This window comes from Protopterus annectens, chromosome 12.part0 (assembly GCF_019279795.1).
Source record: "Protopterus annectens isolate FY-2018-M chromosome 12.part0, PAN1.0, whole genome shotgun sequence".
NCBI lineage: Eukaryota > Metazoa > Chordata > Ceratodontiformes > Protopteridae > Protopterus > Protopterus annectens.
The window spans coordinates 1,267,644,696-1,267,668,389 of record NC_056746.1 but is presented as its reverse complement, the minus strand read 5'-3'; the positions used below and the strand labels follow the sequence as shown (position 1 = coordinate 1,267,668,389).

Below are 23,694 nucleotides of genomic sequence, written 5' to 3'. Positions count from 1 at the left end.
AGAGTTATTTTATTTTAAAACATTTTCAGGGGTGATACATACCTTTGGATATTAAGGAGTTCTCTGATAAGTAAATATTTATTCAATATCCCTCCCTGGAGAATAGTAAAACTTGTTTTCTCTTATGCTTTTGGACTGAGACTGATTATGGATATTTAGTGGCCTAATGTAGGATTATGAATATATACTTAAATCTACTACTGGATATAAGTAGTGATCCACTGAAAGTATACACCAGTTACAGATATAACAATAATGTCATAAAGCCAAGGTTTAGGGCAATGACTTTCAGGAGATCTTACACAAAAATGTTCAATGTCTGACATTGATAAGACAGTCAGGCAAAATCCTTAAGTACGTAGGGTCTTCACCCACCATCCTGAATACATCATATCTGACTCTACTCATCAGTTTCTTCCTATTACTGGGCCTCTTTACAATGCAGCTGACAAACCTGAAGGTCAGCTAGGTCAGTGGATCCTCCCAAGCAGCTTATTGTGAAGCTGAAGGTTTTGCTTCTTCTCCTATTAATACTGACATATGGGGTTCAGTGTCCCATTTATCCTCTAAAACAGAAGTTAGCACCAATACTCAATATGAGTTGCAGCTGTTTCTTCTTTCTTAGAGATTTCATGAAACTTTCAGTCTGGAATCTGATATTTAACACCTTTTCTTCTTACTTTGGCTAGTTGAAGTTAATACAAAGCAAGATTCTTCAAGCTAAATTTGCTTACATTGTACAGTGATTAAATTCTCAGAGAAAACATTTGGGAATTTGCTTAGTTCTTAGTCAAAAGTATCTACAAATGAGTAGAGCTGAAGCCATTGTTTAAATGTTTAGAAGTTTGGTTTAATTGTTTCAAGACAGACATTTCATTTTGAATGTTAGTGTCATAGGACTGTAATTAGGATGTTTGCCTCCATTACTGGCAAGCCTGTCTTTACAAGCATTTATATTTTTGGCTATATACCTTGGATTATGACCAGTATACACACTGGTGGGGGAGAACCACTACCAGGTGCTCCAGTTGTTCAGGAAAGTAGGGGGTTAGTCTATACAGCCTGATGGGTGGGAGTAAGCTGTTCCTCCCCCTTTAATTCTCTACTTCTTTCCTGGGTCATTTGGTCTGAGTTGTCCAGAAGGATTTGATGGACTGCATTCTGGTTGGATGAGTTGAATGAGAGGACATTATGACGTGTCACCCAGCAACTAGCTGCCCTTTTTTACTGGAGTTCATTAGGGTACGAGGTGAATCTGATGTTTGAACTTTGGTGCTGAATTGATGCAAGTTAATTGTTGCTTGTAATTAATAAAATTGGTCACAATAGCTGTCCTGCCTTGGTGTCTTATTGGAGGAGTGGGGTTTTGGGCAGCCTGTGACATCCAAAGGAGTGGGGCTCATGTCAGGGATTTATACATCCTTTACTTTTTCCTCACAGACTCAGTTTGGCAGAGTGGTGTATTCTACCTCCCACCTTAATTGTGGCTTCGGGCCCCCTCTTTACACAGGTGAATGCTGGTCATACCCCCTTTAATTCCCTTTCTTCTTTCCTGGGTCATTTAGCCTATGGGCAAGGCCTTGAGCGAGCTGTGCTCCATGCAGCTGAAAATGGATAGAAGGAAATGATGGATTGCATTCTGGTTGGTTGAGACATATGGGAGGGTAATATGACATGTCACTCAGCAACTACCCATCTTCTATTGGTAAAGTTATTTATGGTACAAGGTGAATCTGATGTTTATGCTTTGGTGTTGAATTGATGCAAGCCTGTTGTTATTTAATATTAATAAATCTGATTGCAATGTCTATAGTTTCTTGGTGTCTTATTAGGGGATTGGCCTCATAGACAATGCACCTTTAAAGAATCCAGAAATGCATTTAGCAATGCAAAACATAATAGGTAAAAAAAATAAATAAATTACTTTGGGTCAAACAACAAAGCAAAACAAACTCAGCTTTACAGAATATAGTTGCAAAAGCCACAATGTATTTAAGAACAATCCATCTAAGATTCCTAAGCCTTGAGAGCTGGGTTTTGAGTTAGACTATTAAGATACTGCAGCATTACACATGGGACTCTCTACAATGCTTTCAAGGGCTATCACAGATGCAAGCAAAGCAGGAAGGATGGGGGTGTAAGCTGGTCACATCTGGAGTTTCAATATGGCGGTGTAAGCTGGTCACCTCTGGAGTTTCCATATGGTGGTGTAAGCTGGCCACCTCTGCAGTTTCCATACTTGGACAGATAAGAATCACCCCCATCTATAAGACAGTGTTACACTATGCTTAAAAGAGAGGAGTGGAAGGGTCTGGTGTAAGGATACTGTGGAAATACTGCCTCTGTGGTGGATAGTGACACATGCTGAACATTTTAATAAGTGTACAAATTAAAATGATGTCTCTTAAATTAAAGAACAGCTGGTCTTACTTTGTCTGTGTGGTGCAGTGATGCTTTTCCGTTGGAAAATGAACAGTACAGCTACAGACTTTATTTAAAAGTGTTTATTGTCTGGTTTGACTGGATTCACAGGTTTTAACTAAAAGTACAAAGATTTATCCATTGTCAGAAGCTGGAGGATGACAGACATGCCAGGATTTAGAAGGCGTCGGCGGTCCATTTCTAGCAAGCATGGTGCTAGAAAAGGAGAAGAGCGATTGGAGGAAAAGCCAACAGCTGACTGGAGAGTGGAGGAACCTGGCTGAACATAAAGCATAAGAGGGGGGAGGGGATCTGAGCAGCGGAAAGGAAAGGTGCTTTTTCTACAAAGATTGTGTCTGGCAGAGGCCAGGTTTTACAAGGTAAGTGGTCACATGAGGTGAAAAATGTCCTGATAAGAACCGGTCTCTACTGGCCTGAGTGTTTTTCTGAAATGATTAGAAGAAAGACAGAAACAGAATAAAGCATGTACAGTATGGGGGATGGTAATCAGTAAATAAGCCCAACAAAAAAGAGAAAGAATAAAAAGCCAAGCAGCAGGCAATCTAATTACAGAATGTGTTTTAACTGCAGAATTACAGAGCATTAGAGACCCTATCGGAACTGCTGCATTTATGTTATGTTTCAGTGCCTAGGCTCATTTACAACTTTTGCTGCGGTGGCGTTGTCGACTCACAGCAAGACGTTGTCCATTCGATTCTCAGCTTAAGCGTCTTCTGTGGGGAGTCAGGTGTGAAGGGGCGTACCTTCGTTGAAGGTTGTGCGTCAGGGCTGGTAACTCGGCACGTAAAAATCTTCTACCAATCATTAGCAGACCGGAGTTCCGCTGTGGCGACCCCTGACCAGGATAAGCCGAAAGACAAACAAACTTTCATTTTTTTTTTCATTTGCTACCACAGATGGAGCTGGAGGATGACAGCTGCAGCTGCCCCACACAACATACTAGTACTTGTCTGATTAAGTGGCTACGCTTGGTGAGCACTGCTGATTGGTTGTTTTTCCCAGACTTTTACAGTTCAGAAAAGCCTTCAATTAATGGCAGCCAATGGCATTGGCCCATTTGTCCTCCCCTTAATTCAGCCCTGTGTAGAGTACAGAAAATATATGAATAGTATTTCTTCTTACTTGTATAGTTATATTTGCTGAACACCATCAAACAAAATTTGATATTTTTAGTTTTGTGGAGGTAAGATGAATGAAACTTGTGAAGAACTGTTTCACTGTAGTGGGTGCAGCACAGATGATGAGTTTTTGTTTTGGTCTGCATGACGATCAATGGCTCTTGAGGTGTAACCAATAAATAGAATTCATTCAGTGCTTAAAGTTATCTTCTTATGGTGACTATATCTGTGTTGGAGTTACTTACAGGTGACAACAGGCTTTCAGAAAAAGCTTCAGAAGTTAGCAGAAGTACGCTGAGCTGGAACCAGTACTAGGCGACCAAGTCAGTCACCTAGACCTAGGACACAGTGGCAGGTAGAGGGACCCCAGTGGCTGGGGGGGGGGGGCTGCTGGCCAGGAGATTTATTTTTTAATTAAAAAAAAATAATTTTTTTAGGGTGTTCTTCTTTAAGAAGAATGCCTGAACACCTTTTGCGTCTGGTCACACAGACGTGACAGGCGTGTATGACCTGTTTTCATCTTGTGTCTGTGTGACATATTGTTTATGTCTTCATCTTCCATGCATACGTGGAATTTGAATGCCAGAAGACATTTGAAATGCAGACCATAAATGGTCAAGTAAAAGTTAGGTGTCAGTGCGTGTGTGCGTGTGTCTGTGTGTAGAAGAGGGAGGGAAGTGTCAATCAATTGTCCACATTTTTGCAGAATGGACAGATTTTTGCCTCATATTTTTAGTCTATTCATCATAAAATTTGTGGTTTTCTGTTTTTTTTTTTTTTTTTTTCACTAAAAGACAGGCATTTCACTTTAGACTTCATATACTTCAGAAAATTCGCAATAACACAATACCTTCTGTTCTAGCAACTTTATAGTGTTTGTGAGAGCAATATTTAAAGTTTCTCGCTGTTTTTGGAGCATTGTTCCCCCCATTATTTTTGGCTTTGCCCAGATTTTTTGTGCTAAGAGGTTGAGAGGGGTGTGTGTATGTGTAATAAGGAGGTAGGGATGTGTACATGATGTGTGTATCTAAGAGGAAGGTAGGTGCGCATGTGCGTGTGCGTGTGTGTGTGTGTGTGTGTGTGTGTGTGTGTGTATGCGCGCGAGTGTAAAAGGGAGGGAGGTAGGTAAGTGCATACCTCTCATCTCTCCTGATTTTCAGTGACATCCCTGATTTTGAGTAAAATTTTAGCTCTGTCCCTCTTAATCCCACCTAAATGTGGTGACTTCTGGAGAAAAGATGATGAATTACACTTATTAAATAATGACAATAATTGGAGTTACAGACTTCTTTTACCTTACAAAATGTATATTCAGTCGTGTTCTCTTATTTTGTCAATGTCTCAAGTTAATAATACTAATATATGAAAAGTGTCTATGATTATTTCTGGATTTAACCCTGATTCTGTTGGGATTTGTCCCTGATTGGTAGAAAGCTATGGGTAGGTGTGTGTGTGTGTGTGTGTGTGTGTGTGTGTGTGTGTGTGTGTGTGTGTGTGTGTGTGTGTGTGTAAGAGGTAGGTAGGTTCATACCTTTCCGATGTCCAGATTTTTGCCCCATATGTTTGGTTTGTTCCTCATAAAAATGACTGAAGTTATTAAATAATGACAGCCATTTGAGTTACAGACTTCATAGCCTTTACAAAAATGCATACTAACACAAATCCTGTTATTCTAGTAATTTTCTAAGTTCATGTGAGCAATTTCTGCAATCTGCCCTTGTTTATTTTAGGATTTGTCCAGATTTATTGCACTAAGAGTTTGAGGTATGTGTGTGAGAGAGTGAAATGCCCTACTTAGGGTTAGCAGGTGGTTAGTAATTTGCTTAGGCTAGAGGAAACAAGAGCCGGAATCCTCTACCCCAACTACCAGGATGCATTTTTCAAGGAAATGAGTTTCAGGTGCACTTTTCAAGGAATTGTGAACTTCAAGGGAAGAGTTTACTGCTGTTTATGTTAAGTTTTACAATGTGCACATTTTTGTTTAGCAAATGGTATAACTATTGTTGTATAGAATTTAAAAACAGTGTTAGCAGCACAATTGGTAGCATGCTTGCTTTTGATGCAGAAGGCTGAAGGTTCTACTCCCACAGTATGTAGATGGATTGCTGATACGGTGTTGTGTTTTAAGGGGGGGGGGTGCTGCAGTTCTGAGTATGTCCTCCTTTGGATGAGACGGCTAGTAACTATGAACCTGTTTTCAGTTTGCCATCCATTCCCTATTGCAAAATTGCCAGCTACTATTTTTTTAATGTAACATAGGCAACTTATTCTTCAAGGGCAACAGGCACTGAATTTGTAGATAAATCACTGAAATATACAATTATTTACTAGCAGCAACCTCTTCATTAGTTACAAATCTCAAATGTGGAATTATTCAGATGACTTTTATTTTAGCAGAGGCTGTGCATATTGACTGATATTGCTGGATTGTAATGACAGCAGTTTAAGTGGCCTTTTATGGTTGAAATGTTCTGAATTGGGCAGTTTTGTCATTGGTTCATATGATTTCTTTCATTGCTTACTGGAAAAATGTTCAAAACTATAAATTTAAAATGCAGTCTGTCAAGTGGTGCTGTATTATACAATGGATATAATTTAATGCAACTAGGAATGTGAATCAAATAACACTTGCATGTTTGCATGGTCCTAAAAATGTGTGCAAGGGGGCTATGATTTAAAACATCCCAAAGATAAACTTAATACCACTGGCCAGATGCATTTTGTTTGAATGCAGGTTTCAAAGCTGTTTCAAGTGAATGTGAGTTCCAAGGGCAGCAAAGTTTTAATGTTTAGTCTGTTTTCATTGTGAGAATGTATTGTGTTGTTTAGCAAATGACTATCAGTGTTTGTGTTATAAAATTTGAAATAAAACTTTCAAATTAAATTCAAATATTTATAATCATTATAGAAGTAAAGCAAAAAACAGTATGCATGTTGAGAGTTTTGAACAATGCTTATGACAACTGGGGAGAAACAGCCAAGTAATGGGACTCTGGAATGGCTGCACTGTGTATGGGGGCTCCAATCCATTAACCTGAGTAGGGCCCCATTTGACCTGGAAGTACAGAAGAGACAAAGTGAGAAGAAAGCTGCCACAAATAGGTTCATAGGTTCATACTAGGCTATCTGCCTGAGGGCATTTATAAGCCTAGCCCATAGTTTTGTGGCTTACGCCACCCCTTTAGTTTGGAGAAAATATGCCCTTTATTTTGCTGTGCCTCTGTCTAGCAGTGACACTGAGGTAACCCCTGGGGTGTATCTGCGATCCCCCATCCATTGGTCAAGATTCCTCTTGAACAAGGCCAGCGAGGTGCTCTGCCTCACATAGACCGGGATTTTGTTCCACAGCATAGGGAGTCTTTGGGTGATGAATCTATCCCTCCAGCACGTCCTATTAATAACAGTGTCGAGGTTTAAGTCTCCCGCCCTTGTGGCTCTGAGGGATCTAGATTTTTTGAGATGAAGCATGTTCATCAAATCTGGGTTTGACATGGCCTTGTATGTCAGGCATAGGTCACCTCTGAGCAAGCGGTAAGCAACTGAATATAACTGGAGTTCTTTCAGTCGGGCAGCATAAGACAGATTTGTCGGGTCAGATACATTCCGAATGGGGCATTGTACTCGATCATTGGTCTGATGAGTGATGAGTATAGGGAGACTATGACTTCCCTTGATCTAGATGTGAATCCCTTCATGATAAGGTGGGCAATGTAGAAGGTCTTCCTAACTACTTTAGCAATATGGGTGTCGAATGAAAGGCTACTGTCCACCTGGGTTCCCAGGTCCCTGATAACTTCTTCTGTGATCAGGGGATTGCCTCCTATATGGTAGCTAGGGGTGACCTTATTTTTCCCGAAGGGTATGACTATGCATTTCTTGGCATTTAACTTTAGGCCATGGCTCTGGCACCAGTTATCCGTTTCTGTGAGACCCTTCTGAAGGATATCTGTGTCGGATGTGTTTTCAACTACGGCGCCCAGTTTGCAGTCATCTGCAAACTTTGTCAGCCATAACCCTCCTATGTTTGCTTGTACTTCAGAAAAGGAGATGCCAAACAAGAGTGGGCCCAGGACTGAGCCCTGTGGTACACCACTTGTGACAGGCTTTGAGTCTGACATGGCGCCAGCAACTCTGACCCTGTGGGTTCTGTCACTCAGCCAGTTTGCAATCCATCTTGTAATGTATGGGTTTACATTTAAGTTGATGAGTTTATCAATGATGCCCGAGTGGGGTATTGTATCGAAAGCCTTCGCCAGGTCTAGGTAGGCTGTATGGACTGCCTTTCCTTCGTCAATGGCCTTGGTGACTGTTTCGAAAAAGTCAACCAAGTTTAAGAGGCATGATCTGCCTTTGACAAAGCCAAACTGGGATGAATCCAAAGTCTGCAAATTCCCTATGTCTTTATTTATGAGATCCATTATGATCCTCTCCATGGCTTTGCAGATAAGGCTTGTCAAGCTAATGGGACAGTAATTTCCAGGGTCGGTGGAGGCACCGCCTTTGTGGAGTGGGACCACAGTCACTGTGCGCCACTCCTGGAGTGCAGTATCCGGAGGTGAGACTAAGATTAAACAGCTGTCCTAACTGTGGGTTTAATTCCTCGTTGAGTTCATGGAGCACACAGCCGGGGACACCATCAGGTCCCATGGATGCTGTGTTCTTTGCCTTGGAGAGCAGTTCTCACCTGGGTGTTAGAGATGTTTGGTGGGCTACAATCATTTGGTATAGATATCTCTCCTTTAGGGGAGGGAGAAGTTTGCACTGAACCTGTCAGCCAGTATGTTGGCAATGCCTGTAGGATCAGTAATCTTCACATCATTTTGAACTAATTCTGAGCATATCTGGGAGTTTCCTCCTAGGTTTCTGACATAGCTGAAGAATGCCTTATGGTTGTCTTTAGAGTCCTTAGCTATTTTTTCTCAAAATTAGCTTTGTATGATTTTATGAGAGCTCTTAGCTTTTTACTTATAGTGATCAGCGGTGTCTTACCTTTTAAGGATTTTGCTCTATCTTGTAGTAGCTTTCTCCTTTTGTTGTAGAGTTTGTTTATGGCTGGGGTCCACCAGACTGGACGCTTGCCTTTGGTACAAAGAGTCTTTGTTTTGCTTGGGATTGCCTGATCCATGCAGCCCTGCAGGTGCTGGTAGAATGCATTTGTAAGTGATTCAGTGGTTTGAGTAATGTTTACCGCGGTTCAGGGGCCTTAAAGGAGACCACACTAGTCTTTAGAAGTGTGAAGTCGGCTTTCGAGAAGTTCTTTACTGTGGTCTTTTTTATTTTGGGTGGGGGCTGGATGAGGACCTCCAGCAAGATTAGTTTGTGATCTGATCTCACCAGTGATGGGTATACTTCCGGTGTTGAACATTGTGCTCCCATGTTCGTGATGATGAGATCAAGTATGTTTTCTCCTCTTGTGGGGATGGTGACTAGTTGTTCCATGGCATTTGAGTTTATGAATTCCAGGAACTTTTGGGCTAGAGTGTTTGGGCTTGAGTAGTGTTCCCAGTCTATATTAGGGTAGTTGAAGTCACCTAGTATGATGGTGTTCGGAGATACATTTATCCCCTCCAGTGTTTTCAGGAAGGCCATATGAGGTTCCTGAGTTTGCGAGGGTGGCCTGTAACATGCTACAAATTGCAGAGCAGTCTTGCCTATGGTTAATTGCACCTGGATGGTTTCCGATGCATTGTGCGTTGCCACCAGTCTAGAGGTATGGGTGTCCTTAATGAATATGGATACCCCTCCTCCTTTCTTGGTATTGTCCGGGTTTTGGGGCCGGAACGCATGATATGAGGTATAACCTGATAGTGCTGGGGTGCTCTCAGGAGCCTTGAACCAGGTTTCTGTCACAGCACAGACATTGATGTTCTCCATACTGAGAAGGGCCTCGAGTGCGTGCATCTTGAGGTTGAGACTTCTGGCATTGAGCAGCATTACCCTTAGTTTTTTTCTTTGTTGTGTTCTAGGGTGGTAGGTTTAGAATTTGAGCCTTGCCTAAAAAAGGCACTATGGGGGTGGCAAGAGCCTTTGCCAAAATCCGGAATCCCAGGGGTGACAAGTGCAAGCCGTCCCTTGCGAAGCAGCGTGGCTTGTCCAGCATGTCATCCGAGGCAGACAGACATTGGATCCCCTTTGAATGACACCAGAGTTTAAGCCAATTGTTAAAGCTGATCATCTTATCTCTGTATTGTGGCATCATTCTTGGTGAAGGTAGGATACTGCTCAAGATCAGGGTCATACCTGCTTGGGCTACATAATCAGAGAGCTCCTCTATGTCTCTTTTCATATAGTCCAAGGAGGTACGTCTCAGATCATTAACACCAGCGTGGACAATGATTGAGTCGTACTTGTATCTGCAGTTGAGAGACCTGAGTGCATGCGTTATGTGGCGGATTCTAGCACCCGACAGGCAGCTTACTGTAACCTTCTCCTTACTCAGTCTGGTGAGCGGGACGTCAGTGTGTCTGACTATGGAGTCACCAATGACTAGTGTATCTGGCATTGTGTTTGGCCTTAAGGGCTGTGACTGCTTGACACTCTGACTGTGTGGTCTATGTGTTGCAGGTGTTGTGTTCTGAGGTGGTAGTTGTTTGGGTGTCTGCTTTGGTGGTCTCTGCTGTTTTGGTAGATTTTTGATCAGAGCCTCCAGTATGTCTTTGTGTGTTTATGTGTATGATTTGAGGTTGTGATGGTATTATGTGAGACTGGGTCTATGGTGTGTGTGGTTACCTTCTCCTCCTGTCTGGTCTTGCCAGTCCTATGTTGAGAGAGCTCAGCCTCCAGTTTGGCCGTATAGTTGCATCTCTCGCATGTATTTGTGTTTTGTGGGAGGAGGAGAGGGTTGTCTGTGTACATGAGGCAATTGTAACATTGCCTCAATATTCAGGTTCACCAGCTGAGCAGGAGAGGACATTAGCAACTGATCCCTCGACATGCTAAAGGAATAGCCAGAAAAACTTAAAAAGGTTTTGGGGATGTGGGTGACCGAGAAATGGGGTTTGCTTTTGGGGTACTTTCTATAACAAGAGTGCTGTATCGAGGTGATAAGTACTGTAGGAGCAAGTGCTTGGCTATACAGATAGAGAAAAGTCTACTTGGGAGTCAAGTAGAGATAATTTATAGTTGTAGGATACACTAGATAGAACAGTAGTATACTTTGAGGAAGGTAGTTTTAAGGGAAAATTTGAAGAGTGGACTTTAGGTAGCCCTAATAGTTTAAATCTGATTAACCGGCGCTGCCCTAGTGTGCAACGGTAGCAGCTCCGCGCTAACGCGTGCTTTATAGCAGGGGGCTGGAAAAAACAGGAAATGACCCAAAATGGCCAATAAATTACAAGTTGCTGCTTCTAACCACTCCTCTGAGGACAAACAAGCAGCTCAGTACTCCCCACTCCCACTGGTGAGTAAAGAAACTACCTCTGGCCACACAAGAAAATGGAGGAACACAGAAACCAAATACAAAGCCCAGGGATCAGCAAAATCTGATCACTGGAACAACTAGCTAGGAAAGTTCAGGAAAGGAGTATTTTTTTGTTTTTTTTTTTGCAAACAGACAGAAAAAATGCAGTAAATGCTGTGTTTTTGACTAAATTGCTATCAAAGGCTGGTACACTTGAGTGTATTAGCCTGTTTGTTACTTTTAAGCAGTACTTTAGCCAACAAGTGCAAATCAACAATTTAAGTACACACAAACAGGAAAATAAGGTAATAAAACAGTAATATAGTCACAAACAGTATTCAAAAAGCTTAAAAGATCAAAAAATGCAAACTAAAAAGTTTAAAAAATACTTATGATCAAGAAAGTTGCTTTTTCTGCTCTCTGCTGGCTTAGGAACTCTGCAGGGGACCACGAGGAGCTATGCCAAGTTCTCTAATGCCAGAAAAGCCCGCCAAACCGTGCTTTATAGCAGGGGGCTGGAAAAAACAGGAAATGACCCAAAATGGCCAACAAATTACAAGTTGCTGCTTCTAACCACTCCTCTGAGGACAAACAAGCAGCTCAGTACTCCCCACTCCCACCGGTGAGTAAAGAAACTACCTCTGGCCACACAAGAAAATGGAGGAACACAGAAACCAAATACAAAGCCCAGGGATCAGCAAAATCTGATCACTGGAACAACTAGCTAGGAAAGTTCAGGAAAGGAGTGATCTCTGCAATGCATTTTCTGTTGCAGATATACACGAGACAGCCTTAGATTTGATTACATTTTGGGCCTACAGGGGGGCACAACCTTTCACATAGCAGCATGGGGACCAGACTCCACTACATGAACTTTTATTTCCATACTTGTACAGCTTTGTGAGTTTTGTTTTGATGACACTTTTATTCAAATAGCTGTACTTTGATTACACTAATTTTTGGAGTATTCTGTCCAATGTGTACATATTTCATATACAAGGTCTTTAGTAAAATGAACCATGTTATATACACAAAACAGAGGAATTATTTTAACACCAAAGTTGGAGAATATGAACACTTTTTTACTTTCATCTTAGGGTCTCCAGAACAGGGGATTTAAGTTAAGGTACTTACACTTATGCTGCCATAGCAGAGCTTTGTTGAGGTGACAGGCAGTATGAGTCTGACTTGTGAAGTACTGAGGTTAAGTTTTCGAACAGTGTGAAACCTTGAGCAAGGTGTGAAGGAAAGTCACATGTCTTACATAAATTGCATATGTCTAATGTTTCTGGGACTTCAAACTGTTACAGACCTCAATACAGTATTTTTCAAACCCTCATCCTAAACAAATCATAACAACTAAATCATAATTCAATAAGCAGCTGTGGATAGGAAAAGAATGCAAGGTTTTATCAGCTGCGGGAAAACAAAGGATGATGTTATTCAGTGAAGGGTGTGTGATACCCCAACATTGGACCAGTAATCAAGGAGCCTCAGTCCTCACCACTAGCACCAGTGGGGGATGTACATCGGGAGGATGACAAGTATACACACAGTATTTACAGATGCAGCTCTCTGCATCAAGTGCAATTTCTCTTAAGAGCACACGGAGACCACAGTTAGTCTGGGGCTGGTTTTCTCCAGATCCCCAAAAACACTCCCCACTGGCACAGGTATAGAGTTCAGATCTCAGCTGTGTGGCCAAGTCAAGACCTCCAGAACCCTGTCTGTCCAACCAGTGCTTCGTGTCCCTGCTCAAGTAGCTCTCACACACATACACACACACACACACACACACACACACACACACACACACACACACACACACACACACACACACACACACACCCACACACGCGTGCGCGCGCACACACACACACACACACACACACTTTGAGGTTTGATTTACACACAGACACACACACACACACACACACACACACCTGGGGAAGGCTGGCACAGGTTTATTTGCTATGTCCCCTTCTGCCCAGACTATAAGGTAGTTGCCACTGCCACCAGTCACTCCTTATCAGCTACTTTAGGGCCCTTAGCAAAGGGTGTCCAATCTTATTGTGTAATATTATTATCAATCCAAATGGTAGTTTGACCAAGAGCAAGGTTATTAGGAGTATGCAAGTACTCTCAGAACTTAAATGTGTCTCACAAATATCAGCCACAATGAAAGGTTTAAATATATTTAATTATAAATAATAAAAGAACAAGAAAATAATATATAATCACAGTTACATCAGAGTTCTAAATCACAGGAAATACTTAAAACAACATTGCAGGACAGTCTCAAATAAATAAATAAGACATCTAAGCTTTACTTCACTATATTCCTGTCTGTTTCTAAGAGAAATTACTGTACCCTAGTTAACCTACTTACAGAGCAACAAGACAGATCTGGTGAGTTGTCTCAGAGAGTTCTTAAATTACTGCTAGGATAGCTTGCAGAATGATATCTCTTCTTGTCATCCGACTCTATCCCAGGTGAAAACTCTCACTGATGCAGCTGGTAGAATTCAGCATCTACCTGTGAAAATACACAGACCTCAGATAATTTGGCAATTGGTGGAAGTCGTAAAAGAGTTTACATTCCACCACATTTAAAGACAATACAAAACACTTCTAGTTCTAGTCATTACGTCTCCTGTTGCACTGAAACTGAAAGATCACATCTCTTTTTATGGCACAGCCATAAAGTAATTCAATCTCAACTATTCTTCTGAAGTTAACTTCTTGTTTTGCAATTTCTGTTGTTAAAATATATACATCTAAACAGTTACAATAGTGTATATACATTTCTGCTCAGCACTTTACAAAATATCTCTTCAGCATACGTCTGTACAATATGACATACAGTTCTAATACATCTGTGTCACAAGCATCTTACATGAAGCATGTATTCACAAATGACATATAACCATTTATAAAATTCCAGACAGGTGGGCAGCATCTACCTTTTGTTACACTTCTATATAAATCATATTAATATTCACAAATGACATACAATTATTTACAAAATTCCAGCTATCAGTATCTCCTTTCATGAAAAGGGGTCAGAAGAGGGCCCCCCTGACAAAACATAGACTGATTTATGACCGACTCATAAAAGCATGATACGAATAAGAGAAATGCCAGGAATGTGAAATAGCAGTCCAAAAAAAATTTGCAAGCAGGCAAGTCTCCCTGTACACCTCAACTTTCCATCTACTTATATATGCCAACTTGGAGGTCACACCATCATGGGTAAAGGCGAAATTCTCAGTACACAATCTAAACATAATTGTTATGTTAGGGAATAAGGCAGAAGACAGTGCAGAAGTGGGAAGGTGGTACCCCTCTTCTTAAGTTTGTGTGGAACAAGTTTCCTAAAATTTGGGATTCTGAGTGGGGAGAGGTCCATGTAATTCGGGTTATATGGCAGGATGTTCCCAGAATCTTGTAATTCTGTGGAAAGTTTTGCAGAACTTGTAACAAGGGGATCCAAATAAACATAGATAAGGATACGTACAGGGATCCAAATAAACACAGATAAGGATACATATTTGGATTCAAATAAACATAGCTAAGTGTACTATAGCCAGGATCCAAATAAACATAGATAAGGATATATACAGGGATCCCAATAAACACAGATAAGGATACGTACTGGGATCCAAATAAACATAGATAAGGATACGTACAGCCAGGATCCAAATAAACACAGATAAGGATATGTACAGGGAACCAAATAAACATAGATAAGGATACGTACAGCGATCAATAACAAAAGCACAAAGAGTGTTTGGATTCACAGAGTGTCTTCCAGTGGGAGTGGGTGTGCAGCAGAGTTCAGCCCTGAACCCTTTGCTGTTAATTCTGGCGATGGACTACATCAACATACAGGGTGAAGGGGAGAGATCAACAAAGCTGCTGTATACAGATGATATGACATTACCGGCAGACTCGGAACAGAAATTCCAACAAATAACAGAGATAAGAATGCAGAACTGAAAGCACATGAGATGTATCACAGTGCAAGTAAGGCAGTTGTCATAGCAACAAACAGAAAATCAGGAGAATGTTAAAATCGTCATAGGAGGAAAACAGATGCACGAGTATCTCAAAGGTTAAAGAGAACAGACATCTGACTGAGGAGATCAAAGCTAGAATCACAGATGATGCAGCAAACTGTTACAGAGTATCAGGGGTAGTATATGACAGATGAATGCCAAAGAAGCTGAAAAGTAAGGTGTACAAAACAGTGGTGTGACCAGCACTACTGCATGGTACAGAAACCTAGGCAGTGAAGGCAGAGCAGTCAAGGAAGCTTGAGGTGATGGAGATTAAGTGCTTGAGTTGGGTGATAGGATGAACACTTTGGGAAAGACAAAGAAATGAGGAAACCTGAGCAGAAGCCAAAACAGTCCCATTTACAGAGAAGGTCAAGAAGAACAGATCATGGCAGCTTAATCACCTGTCTGAACTATGGCACACATGTATAGTAACAGATGGAAGTAACAAATGATTTACCTACCTTTGAAGTCAAACCACCATTTAAACGAAGGTTTTTGTGAGGGGAAAAAGAACAGCATAGTTACTATAGTAACAGCAGTTGTTGCATCTGTAACATACCTAGAAGAAAGGAAATGTTATGCCTGTTAGTCGGGTAGCATATTGTCACCACACATGCATTTTCTTTTCTACATGGCAGCTTTGACTATCTACTACTTATCAATGCCCCATGTCAGTGTTAGCGTCTCTTTCCTCTGATTGAAGGACTTGCCCAACCCCATCCCAAGGCCCCCAGCCCGACAAAATAACCTCCAAACACACTGCCCTTGATCAGGGCAAGAAGAGGTGAGATGAAGGCATCCCAGTGTGTGCCGTCTTTCACCTTACCACTAATGACTCCCAAGGGGACAGGAGGTCAGTGGCTGACTGCAAATGGACATCACTACTTCCATGCATACAATTCAATGTTGCCTGCTCACTTGCATGACTGTAACATACCTGGTCACCACCAGAGAAAAATACAGCAGTGGCAATTCTTGCCCCCCTACCCTGCCCCATCTCAAACACATAGGTGACTTGTGGCCTTTAATCGCTCAAGTTCACACACAGTCATTTTTCCAAAGTACAGCAAATTAAAAGTTCACCACTGCTTCCCTTTCACCTTTAAGACAGGTGGAGCTGCAAATTTCTTTTCGTGCAATGCCATGACCCATCCAGTTATATACTTTGAAGAATTTTGTACTGAACAGCAAGCACACAGCTTAAGCCACTATGTGACTAAATGCAGACTGAGCATAAGTACTACTCTCATTTGCAGTCAGTTTGTATAGTGCTGTATGGGTTCTCTTCTACAAAGCCACAGGCACTGTTACATATAACAAATGAATCCCTGTTTTCTTTCTGCTTAGATGCATTTGAGAGTTAACCAGGGTAAGATGGTGCTGCAGTGCTCTTAGCTTCACTAGTCAGCAGGCCAGAAGCCAAGCTGAATTTCTAACTCTTTTGTCATTTTTTCAACCTTGGCAACGATTCATGATTCACTGGCACATTGGGTTTACTATTCTAATGGACATTCTCATATGTACAGTCAGGGGACAAGTCAGGATTGAAAAAAACATCCCCTATAATTCATATATTAACAATCACTGTCTACAGTTCATCTGGTCAGAATGTTTCCTGACAAAACCTTAAAATGGTTCCTTGAACTCAGTACAAAACTGGACCTGTTAGTGTACAGTAATTATGGAAACAATGAATGTCTTCCAGCTGTATCGGAGAAACACTGGATCGTTTTCAAGGATCTCCATCTTGCATGCTTATTGTAGCGGAAGTTTTGATAGTACAGTCTCTTTCAAACAGTCTCACTCAAAATCAGTCTCAAGCCAAGTCTGGTTCAGATATTTCTGCAAAGAACTTCCATAGCTTTTTGTCTTTCAGCAAATTTTGGTCAGTAACAGTAAATGTGAAAGTTTATCTGCAGTTTTCAACACAATTCCATACATAATTACATACAGGGTCCCATAAATGTGCCTAAACTAGTGGACAATATGCTACTTGATTTTGAAAATGCATTGGACAGTATAAAATGGAAGTATTTATGGAATATTTTTACTTTATATGGGTTCTCTAGATACTTTATAGGCTATCAGAATGTTTTTCTCTAGGCCTTCACAACTACTTGTTACTGGAAGGATATCTGCCCATTTGGAACTCCAAATATATAATAGAACATGTTCAAACTCTGATCAAAGCCTGATCTACATCTGTTGTTGATGGAACTGGACAGCTTCCCATCACAATTTACTTGTGATATTTTGGGGTCCTTTCTAGCCACATATGCTACAAAATCTGCTTTAACAGGAATGTCATGTACTGTAAGTGTTTCTTAAACAAAGAATTTACATATTCTGTGATCCATTCTGCAGCAGTATCTGAGATTTATAGTAAGGAAATTCTAGCTAGACCATTAGCATTACTATAGACACTTGGGAACTCTGTATTCCATTTGAGAAGCTAACAGTATTGTACTCAGTCTCTGAATTCTGACTGACATCATGGTAGGAAAATTCTTGCACTTACTAAGCAATGTACATAAAGCTTTATTATTAGTAAACCACCTTATATCTTCTGTCAAAAGATCTTCTTCTTTCGGCTTTTCCTGGTTAGGGGTTGCCACAGCTGATCACCTGCCCACTCATGATTGACAGCAGAGTTTTACGATGTCGAGTTGCCAGCCCAACACCCAACCTTCCACAGAAGGTACACACATGCATGCACACACTCATGCTTAGGGCCAATTTAGAGTGTCCAATCCACCTACAGCATGTCTTTGGCATGGGGGAGGAAACTGGAGCATCCGGAGGAAACCCATGCGACCACAGGGTGGACATGCAGACTCCGCACAGAAGGCACCCCAGCCGTGAATCGAACTGGAGAACCTCTTGCTGTGAGGTGGCAAAGCTAACTGCTGCACCACTCCAGCAACTCTACTGATGGAAATTCTTTAGTCCAAACCAAAGCAAGTTCTTCCTTTTTGATTTACATATACTTTTCTCTCAACAGATCAAGGAAAGAGTTCTTGAAACAAACATAATTGGTCTTTCATCACCTGAAGGCATGACATTAAATTTCTGCACCTATGCCATAAGCATAACTGCTCTGTCATCTTGAAGGCCTGACACATTAAATCTCTGCACCTATGCTACAAACATAACTGCTCTGTCATCTTGAAGGCCTGACACGTTAAATCTCTGTACCTACGCTACAAACATAACTGGCCTTTTATCACCTGAAGGCCTGACACGTTAAACTTATGCACCTATTCCACAAATTTAGCTGTTCTTTTATCACTTGAAGTCCTGATATGTGAAATTTCTGCAGCTATACCACAGAGTTAACTGGTCTTCATCACCTGAAGGCCTAACACATTACATTTTTTCACCTATGCCACAACATGAAGTGCTGCAACCAGGTGATACTAATAACTCTTGATCACTTTATCTCAGACCCTTATCAAAAATCAGAGCTGTAGTTTATCTTCCAGTGACCATTGCACTTCCCCAGTCTGATGTCCTACAACTATAAGTTGAGGAGAAAAACCAAGGGGCTGGGGTTTGTTTCACAGTTGGGGCTCTTTACGGAGCAAGGCATTTTCATAGTTCTCAATAATCTGCACAAAAATGGAGAAAACCACTTGCTACATCTTATAGTGCTAAAGCGCTTCAGCCTTGATCACAAATTTACTATTGGCATTCATGCCGGTAGTCTATAGCTGACCAATCTCCATAGCTTGATCTTGGCCCCCAACACATTTACTATTGGCATTCATGCCAGTAGTCTATGGCTGACCAATCGCCATAGCTTGATCTTGGCCCTTAACACATTGGGCAGAAGTGGCCTCCCCCTTGACTCCACTCTTGCTACATTGTTGTCACAAATCAGAATTCTGCTAAAATCGTTCTCACTATCATGACATATTATCCTTCAGTAACCTACACAGTGAAAATGGTGTACTATGGTTAAGTGTGAAATTCCCATAATAATTAATGAAGTCGAGAAACGCTTTTTCACACATACTGGTGCATGAGGAGGGCCTCATGAGTGGCCTTCACCTTCCCTGGAGAGGGTACAACCTTTCTCTGTAGCCTTCACCTTCCCTGGAGAGGGTATAACCTTTCTCTGTCCAGAACATGTCCAACATACTCAGTCTGTAAGTTACTGAACCCCCATTTTGATTTTTTCACTTTTCATTGACATTCTTGCAGTCTTTACAGAGATACCCACTATCTGCCTTTTCTGTAACCAACAGATCAGTGTATAGAAGTACATTAATTCACTACATTCCATAAATACATCTCACCCCATCTATCCAACCTAGCCAGGGCGGGTATAACCAAAGGACTCCTTCTGGTCCAACTTGAATATGGACATTATCCATAATAGCCAGAGCTTTTAAGAAAAACTCCTCCACATTACATATTACTAAGTCATCATCTGTTGAGCATCACTGCCTCAAAGTCAAAAGAACAAAAACAAAAAAAAAACAAATGGCTCGCAGTGAAATAAGAACAAAACTGCTACTAGGTCCATTCATTATCAGACTTCTGTACCATAATTCATTCCCATCACTAGCTGACAGACTTTATACCAAACACACATGCACACTACAACCTCAAATACTCCCTGTCCAACCCCCACCAACCAGACTACACTGTACCAACAACATTTCTCCTTCCTTGCTCCTAAATGATGGGATTCCCTCCCTCCTCCACCTAAAAGAACTAAAACCCCCTTCCCTATCTTCAGAGCTGAACTTAAAAAGGTTCTTCTACATCAAATCCAACTGTGCCTCATCGAAAGGCCTCTCAACCTGCAGTCTTATTGTCTCTCTCAACTACTAACACCTCTGATCTTCACCTCCCTCACCTTCCCCCTACCCTGACTCTCATTACCCCACCTTGATGTAAGCATTTCCACCATGATGTAAACCTGAAAATAAATCATGTAAAATGCAGTTCTCTCATAATTGTTGCTACATGTATTAATAGCTACTGTACCGTTATTGTAATATATTGTTACTTTCTGTTGTATTTTTGATACATACAGCTTACTGCCTCTCTCTTCCCCTTTTTTTCTTTGTGAATTATTTCACCTGGCAGTACCTGAAAAATCATCAGTTGTGATTTGTGTACCACCCCAGTAAACACATGTAAAATAAAATAAGAGAAAAATTATATCATTCAAATCCTTGAATTAGTTTTATTTTAGAAAACAGAAGGAGCAGAAATTACACCAAATGAGAATGTATTACATGCAAACATGCCTGTGATTGTTGTAATTGCTGCCTACTTTTACAGTCTTTAGCATGTTGTTGATAAACAGTAGCTACGTTTTGTAGGAAACACAGCTGCGATACTTAACACGGTCGTCAATCCTTCCACTCGAGGGACATGATGCGCCTCAGAACTTACAACTTGACTTTCGGTCAGTTCATAATCACTGCAAATACATATTATCCCTTTTTACAACAAAACATTCAGATCTGCCCATTTGCTATGCTTTAGTGGAATATTTTGCTACTTTTTCTCCAGAGCCTCTCGAGTTGTTTATCTACATTTATTTCCTTGCAAATAGTAAGAGGTCTGATTTTACAAAATTCTACTGGTGTGATACCTGGATTTACCGAAGAAGTGGCTTTAACAGGTTTCAGTGCAAGTTAAGAATTTTCTGCATTGTTTTAAACTCGTGCAATATGCTTCAATTCAGATATTTAATTTGCTCCCGCTAGGACTCACTTCTGCAGTCAGTTCCTGCTGTGCACAGCTGGGCCTTCACCTTTACCTCAATGAAAGTAAACATTCTTTTTGCTTTTTTTAATAAATTGTAACCACCAGTTCAAAGATGAACTCTCCCCTGTATACTTTTAAATCAGTTTTATGGAAGCATTTCTTAGTAAAATGGGTGTGAAAATATTTATTCCCAGGTAATAGGAAGTGCTCTACCTGTATTAATTTTCAAGTCCATCATTTGTAATAAATACAGGCTAACAATTCTTCCCCTTTTGTAAGAACATTAAAAACACCGGTAGTTCACTGTTTCTTCCACATGCTTGTCTGTTGATATGTGTGTGTGCCCGTGCGTGTGTGTGTATGTGTGTGCTTGTGTGTGTGTGTGTGTGTGTGTGTGTGTGTGTGTGTGTGTGTGTGTGTGTGTGTGTGTGTGTGTGTGTGTGTGTGTGTGTGTGTGTGTGTGTGTGTGTGTGTGTGTGTATGTGTGTGTGTATGTGTGTGTGTGTGTGTATGTGTGTGTGTGTGTGTGTGTGTATGTGTGTGTGTGTGTGTGTGTGTGTGTGTGTGTGTGTGTGTGTGTGTGTGTGTGTGTGTGTGTGTGTATGTGTGTGTGTGTGTGTGTGTGTGTGTGTGTGTGTGTGTGTGTGTGTGTGTGTGTGTGTGTGTGTATGTGTGTGTGTGTGTGTGTGTGTGTGTGTGTGTGTGTGTGTATGTGTGTGTGTGTGTGTGTGTGTGTGTGTGTGTGTGTGTGTGTGTGTGTGTGTGTGTGTGTGTGTGTGTGTGTGTGTGTGTGTGTGTGTGTGTGTGTGTGTGTGTGTGTGTGTGTGTGTGTGTGTGTGTATGTGTGTGTGTGTGTGTGTGTGTGTGTGTGTGTGTGTGTGTGTGTGTGTGTGTGTGTGTGTGTGTGTGTGTGTGTGTGTGTGTGTGTGTGTGTGTGTGTGTGTGTGTGTGTGTGTGTGTGTGTGTGTGTGTGTGTGTGTGTGTGTGTGTGTGTGTGTGTGTATGTGTGTGTGTGTGTGTGTGTGTGTGTGTGTGTGTGTGTGTGTGTGTGTGTGTGTGTATGTGTGTGTGTGTGTGTGTGTGTGTGTGTGTGTGTGTGTGTGTGTGTGTGTATATGTGTGTGTGTGTGTGTGTGTGTGTGTGTGTGTGTGTGTGTGTGTATGTGTGTGTGTGTGTGTGCACGCGCGCGCGTGTTTACAGATTAATATAACTATATTTATATCTGTCTATATTATCACATATTAGTAGCATGCTGCACGACACTGGTGCACAGAAGGATAAAGGCCTGACAACACAAGTTCAGTTAGTGGGTTGAGTACCTGACAGAAATGGCAGGGAGGATGGGGCACTGCTATCCTGCAAGAGAGAGATGGAGAAATAGATTTCAGGCTGGGGAGGTAAATGGGGTAGATGGCACAATGCACATGCCACTCGGGCCTAGGGGTGTAGTTGCACATCATAGTTCCCCAAGCCCAGACATTCATACTGTAAATGCAAGGCATGAAGGGGAGGGGATAGAGAGCTATCAAAACCCACTAGGCCCCTGTGGATGATAGTGCACTCCTGATTCACGACTCATGCCGCTGCTGAGTGAAGAAAAAAATGAGCAAACCATCAGACAAAGACGAGACAGGTTTATTGGGAGGAGAGATGGACTTGAAGGTAGAGAATTACTAACAAAAATATATCAGTAGTGAAGTGAAATATCAAAACAAACAGACTGCAGTCAGTTTTCAATTTTAAGAGTTATTTATGCAAGAAAATAATAACATGGCTTCTTGCCAAGTCTTTGAAATAAAAGAAAATAACAATGTGTATTTAAGCAAAGTCTTTCCACTCACAGCAAATAAAAAGTAGCATTCCAGATAAGTCTTTCTCCAGAAGTTCTTGGAGTTGTCTGTTCTCTACCCTACAGTAATCCAAAATTTCACATTACTTAAAGATTTCAGCCCCAAAACAAGTGAGTGTTTCCCCAACTTCCCTCAGTGTGTGGGATAATCAGCTTTTATCCCTTCCCAGCCAAAGGAATGCATTCCAAAAGCTCATCTTTTCACATACATGATTTGACTGAATTGCAAGATGGAGGCACCTTCTGCATCTGCGGCCTCTTCAGCTCCCATTGTTCATTTTGTTGTTCATGTTGTGTTCATGTAGGAGTTGTTGATATGTGTCGGTATTTGTCCATCTTTTTTTGGAGTCCACCTGTGGTCGCATGTGTAGAGAGATGTAGCCAGTATGTTGGTTAGACCATTGGACTTGCTTGGATTGGCTAGAGTGGTTGGGATGGTTGATATGGTCATGGCTGTTCAGGCCTATGTGTGGGATGTGCATTGAGAGGAGTGGGTGGTGGAGACCTGAGTTTCTGATGGTGTCAGCTGTTGTCAGATGTTGTGCTGGATCTGAATGTGGTTTTGATGCTGGTGCAGAGAAGAGATTGGGACATTGTGGTGGTGAAGAGTGATCATGGAGGAGGACGGAGACTGTGATCATTGGCCTGCCATGGCCTTTAAGGCCTTTGGATGAAAAGTAGCACCGAGGATGGATGGTGAGACCCAACTGTGTAATTGTCTGCTGGATATGTGCTGATCTGGATTTTTGACTTTTGTTTTTGTTGGGTCGGTGGAACTGGACTGAGATTTACAGATGTGGAGATGGAGCTTCAGTTGGCTTGGACTCTGTGTTTTGTGTGTGCGTACTGTTTCATGTGTTTATGTTATTATAATTTTGCAAAGGTTCTGTGTTATGTTTATCCATGAGCTTGAAGATAGAAAATATCATTCGGCTGTGCACTTTTTGGTTGTATGGTCTGAATGGCAATGAAGTTTTACTTGATTACTTGACTACCACTTGGCAAACTCCTCTCTCAATCCTGGACCCTGAATCTAACCTTAACAGGGGAAATGACCCAAATATAGGACCCAAATGCAGCTGTAAATAACCATGGGAA

General features: G+C 41.4%; 1 protein-coding gene across 4 annotated transcripts in view; it reads right to left on the bottom strand.

Annotated features, from left to right (window-relative positions):
- SLC13A3 (solute carrier family 13 member 3) overlaps nt 1–23,694 on the bottom strand; it is a 709,014-nt gene that overhangs the window by 262,780 nt on the left and 422,540 nt on the right. For all 4 annotated transcript variants that reach the window (XM_044090300.1, XM_044090299.1, XM_044090298.1 and 1 more), the window contains exon 9: nt 15,482–15,579. In XM_044090300.1, the coding sequence (XP_043946235.1) occupies nt 15,482–15,579 (98 nt within the window). The remainder of the gene's footprint in view (nt 1–15,481; nt 15,580–23,694) is intronic.